Genomic DNA, 5,412 nt, shown 5'->3' with positions numbered 1-5,412 from the left:
TAAATGCAATGAACATCAGTGCTTGTCCACATTTTACAGCAAGAGCACAAAAAAGTCAAAACTTTATGTAACAAGTGCTTTCTCTTTGATCCGTTTCTGTTATTTCATTTTCCAGAAGGCGCTTTTCTCTCCTTTATGACAGACAAATAATCCCTCCCTCGTTCTTACTTTACCGCTGATTCTCACGTGTCTTCACCCAAAGGGTCAGCTGTCAGCCCCAGGAGTTCAGGGAGGGGATTCAAACAGAAAATATTTGGCTTGAGAGCGTTGCCACATCCACGACCAAAGTTTTTGTTTTATTTTTAGCAAATTAGCGAATTTCTATTTACATTTTACGAGGACCAACAACAAACTTACCCCTGCCCTCATGTTTCTAGGCCCAATATACTGAGAACAAAAATATACTTTTATTCTTGCTTTCTCCATGCAGCACTATAGGTGCAACCATTCAGAATTCATTCTTTTTTTATATCAAAACTCATCATTTTGTCTGTACACACATGGACTGACTATAGTACAAATATACAGATTCCCCAAAGCGACGTTCAACCTCTCTCTGTTCTGAAGTTTGATCTCACTGAAGGAGCTCTCCAAAAAGAACAGTGTATGATGTGGCACAGATTAAACTGGAGTTGGTGAAAATGTCTAACATGGCACAGATTATTCTGAACTAATACTGCACTGCTCGGGCTGCACTTGTTCTGCTGTTTCTACTGTGGCAAAGATTAGCATGCTGCAGCACGGACTCAACTGGTTTCTGGAGTTGTTTTCTTTTAGAACAAAGCGAAGGATAAATTCAGCAGCTGTGAGCATTTTCAAAATAAAGTTACAGTGTAATATAGTTTACAAAATACTATTACATGTGTTTTTGAGAGTACAACTGGGTGACAAAGCATTAAGCTTTGTTGACACCATGCTTTGTGAATAAAATTCTACAGTCACCCCTGATGGTAACGCTCATTACGGAGAACACCACCCAGTTTTTTCCTGTTGGATATCATCATATCATCATCATACATAATATCATTCTAATCATATAATCATTTAATCACCCATTGTCAAGTTTAATTTCTTTTACTATTAAGCACAACTTTAGACAAAACATCTTTCCCAGACTAAGTGTCTGATTGCTTGTTCAGTTTGGACGGGGCCATACTCTAAAGATCTTAAGTCTTATTGGCTGATCCAGAGGAGCGTCGCAGCTTCATGGACATGCGGCTCTTGCTAGTCCGGGGAGACATGGGGGACGCTGAGTCGCTCCCGCCCTCCCCAAGAGCCGGACTTTCTGCCCGAAGAATCTCTAGGCAGGAGCCTGAGGAAGAGGAGGAGGCAGGGGGAAGGTGTGGGGTGAAGGGGATGGAGAGATAAAGGAGAGGAGGGAGGAGGCAAATAAGAGGATGAAAAGGAAGAAGGGACAATAAAAAAATTACATCACGCCCCATGATGTTCTACAGAGCCAGGCTTCACAAACCTCTACAGTCACGCAGGCAGGACAGACAGAATGACGGACAGAGACAGACACAGACAGGACAAGAGACAGAAAACAGGCAATGTACTACACAAGCTCCATTAGTATTCTACACTGGGTTTGTTTTTAATTTCTACTGTGTACTTCCTGGAAAAATGGACTTTATTTTTTAAAGATACTTTGGGGCATTTTTAGGCCTTTATTGACAGGACAGCTGAAGAAATAAAAGGGGAGAGACATGCATCAAAGGGCCTTAGGTCGGAATCGAACCTGGGCCCGCTGCGGCAGGGAGTAAACCTCTATAGGCGCCCAGCTGCTCTACCAACTGAGCCACCCGGGTACCCAGAAGTTCTGTTTTAAGAGGTTTCTTACCTGTGAGCACCTCTGAGACTGTATGTGTAATTAAAATCTACATAAACCAACTTTTCTTGACATCATATGTTTAACACCTGCCTGTTGCTAAATGTATCTGCTGTTTGGATTTAGTTTAGGCCAAGTGCTGATGCTCCCTGAATATCAGCTGAGTCTTCTCTGGACAGCTCTCAACGGCTGTTATTGGTCAGTTTTAAGAGGATGAATAGCTCCATGTAGATTTGTGTTGTAACATGCTGTTGTAGTGTTAACGACGGACTGGATTCATACGGAGACTTTTGAACCTGCACTCTACAAGATTGTCTGCTAAACAGTCATAAATACTAACGTCATTTTACTAAACAGTACAGTAACTGTGTTTAATATTTAGGTAAACAGGGTTTATATACTTATCTTACATCTCTTGTAAACATTTTTTTTCCCTTTCTTTTTTAAAAATCGGAATCTACAATTTTTATTAGTTGCAATTGAGCCAAGAGCTGCTTACTTCTGGCTAAAACCTTCCATGTGCGCTAATGGGAAACCAGACATAATTAGACTAGATACATAAAATAAAATGATATTTAAGAACACAAGGCAAGAGACCTCAAGAGATTTTCTATCTAGAAAGCATACCATTCACAGCTAGCATGAAGGACCTTCTGCTTCAGACCCTTCCCCTTCACCCTGAGCAGATTAAAGCTGTCTAGTGGTTTAGGGACCATCATACACATATCACTATGCTCCTCTAGAGTAGTGGAAGAAGAGGAGGAGGAGGAGGAGGGGGAGAAGACAGGAGAGGAAAGAAAGTTGGGGAAAGGAAACAAATGTAAAGGAGAGGGTGTTCGGTAATAAAAAAAGGCAAGAAGATGAAAGCCGGGAGGATACGGAAAAGATTGAAAAAGAGAAAATATAGGGAAAGGAAAGACAATTAAAAAGAGGAAAAGGAGAAAAGAGAAAGTAAAAGAAGGAGAGGACAAAGGAGCAGTAAAGGAAAGTGAAGGAGGGGTGGTTAGAGAAGAGAACGAAAACAGAAAAAATGAATTAAAACATAGAATAAGAAGTTGCCACACACATCAAAAGAAAAACAACTGAATACACTCGACAGACAGAATGGAAAAACAACACAAAAAGTTGGACGACACAAAACACTTCCGTACAAAATGTAGACATATATATATATACATATATATATATATAAAAAAATGATACATATTATAATGAATACATCTTAACTGCATTATATTCATGCTTAACTTTGCTTATCCCCACCACTAAGATACTTATTTCAAACGTAACAATACATACAAGTCTACCGAAGAAGAAACACAACTTTAATGTTAGTTTAAAGTTAGACATTCAATGTGTGTTTGTGCGCACAGTCCTACAACATATCAAAATCAGGAAGAGAGGAGCGGACAAAAGGTTTGAGGTAAAGTTTCACCAGGTCAGTGTGACATCGCAGGTTAACAGAAACAAACAGGATAATGACTGAGTGAGTGAACAGGCAAAAGAGCAGAAATCTCACATTGTTTTAAAAAGGATATCTCACTTTCATCATGCCCCTGAGTGTAGTTTGGTGTGAAGCACATCAAGGCACACATGGTGTTAAATAAACTGGAGGTATTTTAAAGGTGCTAATATGTAAGTGCTTTGTTTACAGCTTTTTCTGCTGCCGCCGAGTGACAAAAAAAAAAAAAAATCTGTTAATGGAAGTTTAAAATAATCATAGCATTGACAGCATTTAAAAAAAAAAAAAGCTAATTTAGATCAACAAGGGCCACTGCCTGTGGGCTAGTTGTTACAGTCTAGATAACGATTAGCTAGGACATAAACCTGATCAGTGGGAGAAAGACTAACAATACACATCGTGCTTTAAGACTAAAAGTTACATGTGGCCAGGTTGGCTCAGTGGGTAGAGTAGGCGCACATATACTTCGATGTTTATGCCTCAAAGCAGACGTCCAGGGTTCAAATCCGACCTGTGACGATTGCCTGCATGCCTTCTCTTTCTTTCTAACCTAGCTGTTCTATCAATTAAAAGTGGAAACGTCAAAAAAATTAAAAAAAAAGTTACATAATGAAACCGAGTTAATTTCTAAGCTCAAGCAAATTACTCTTTTCTTAATCCCATACCTAGCAAACTATAATGAGTCATACCGAACAACACCCGCAGATTAGATGAAAATGACACTTCCTTTTAATTAGTCGAGAACTAGAAACACATGCAGACCTGCTTAAACTGTGGAAAGCACGGAGGAGAAAACAGACAAATCAAGAAAACACAATATAGCGGAGGAATCGAGGAAAGCAGAGGTTAGGCTGAAATGTCAGTTGGAAGAGCCAATCAGAACGGGGCGAGTCATGTGACCAGGCTTACCTTTTAGCTATAGGCAAGTGAGACATTACGATCTAAAGGAAGGGGGGGGAACAAACAGAAAAGAAAAAGAAAAAAAATAGATAAACAAAAGTAACATGAAAAAAAGAACGGAGGGAAAGGCAAATAAAAACAAAACAGAAAAAAAATAAAACAAATGAACAAAACAGGTGAAATAAAAAAAATAAAAAAAAAACAGAAAGAGAGAAGAATATTTGATCATTGTGCTGTTAAGGGAGGGGAACCTGTAAGTTAATATAGGGAGAGGGAGATATAGATAAGGGGAAGGGGGGCTGTAAATTTATTACAGAACACAGGATTATTAGGCTGTCGAGATTGTCAAAACACACAATCTAAATTCTGAACTTTGAAAATGATTTGCATAATAGGACTCAGAATCAGGCAAATTGAGACGTGCAACTACTGAAATCTCTATCTTGTTATCTGACGTTTGGATCCTGTGTTCTGAAATGACATTTGGAGCTGAACAACATACTGACAACCCAATACAGAGCAAAATACTTCTGAGGATTTCAGTACCACACAATATTCCAAATGGGAAAATATCTCGGGTTGTGTTGAATGTTATTCAGCCTCAAAGCAGGTTGAATATTATTGTACAGTTAATAATATTTTTTTGACACAATAGCTGGTGAGATGAAGAAAAGTTGGATGAGAAAAAAAAAAAGTGATCAATTAGACAAACACTCTCAGTCATGCCTCTGCTTGACCAGTAAGAAACAAAGCAAAACATCATGTCACAGTTTTCCTACAAACGTTTACATCAATACACTGATATGTGTGTAGGCCTTCGTCACACAGCTGCTGCTTCATGTACCTCTTTATAAAGTGAGTGGCTTAGCTGCAAAATGAAATTATTGTAAATAACTGCAGCATTGAATAATTGGATTATGTGTGAGTCAAAGGACAGTACACTATTTTTAAATTACACCTAACCAGACACATTACAGACAAAGATTATTAGTATCCGTCTAATAAACTTAACAGGATACATATGAGAGTCATACAGTAGACTATAACTCCCATAAGCATGCCTGGCATCTCTACGGCTACAGCTAATTCCTCAGAGATGCTCTGGAGACACAAGAAGGCTGAAAAAAAGCTTTGGACAGAAAACAGAACTCATCAGATAAAAGATTGTGAATCAGACTGTGGGCTGCCAGTGTGAATGTGTGTGTGTGTGTGTGTGTGTGTG

General features: G+C 38.9%; 1 protein-coding gene across 11 annotated transcripts in view; it reads right to left on the bottom strand.

Annotated features, from left to right (window-relative positions):
• Positions 1–461: 461 nt before the first annotated feature.
• Positions 462–5,412, bottom strand: part of ralgapa1 (Ral GTPase activating protein catalytic subunit alpha 1) — a 68,853-nt gene continuing 63,902 nt past the window's right edge. For 6 of the 11 annotated variants that reach the window (XM_032501204.1, XM_032501207.1, XM_032501205.1 and 3 more), the window contains 2 exons: positions 2,456–2,567; positions 462–1,312 (listed from right to left, as the gene is read on the bottom strand). In XM_032501204.1, the coding sequence (XP_032357095.1) occupies positions 1,225–1,312; positions 2,456–2,567 (200 nt within the window). In that variant the 3' untranslated portion in view covers positions 462–1,224. Of the gene's footprint in view, positions 1,313–2,455; positions 2,568–4,199; positions 4,232–5,412 lie in introns of those variants that run through there. The other 5 variants (XM_032501215.1, XM_032501214.1, XM_032501206.1 and 2 more) reach the window with 3 other exon arrangements.

This window comes from Etheostoma spectabile, chromosome 20 (assembly GCF_008692095.1).
Source record: "Etheostoma spectabile isolate EspeVRDwgs_2016 chromosome 20, UIUC_Espe_1.0, whole genome shotgun sequence".
In the NCBI taxonomy this organism is placed as follows: domain Eukaryota; kingdom Metazoa; phylum Chordata; class Actinopteri; order Perciformes; family Percidae; genus Etheostoma; species Etheostoma spectabile.
The sequence above is the reverse complement of the archived record's forward strand: the minus strand, read 5'-3'. Positions and strand labels throughout refer to the sequence as shown.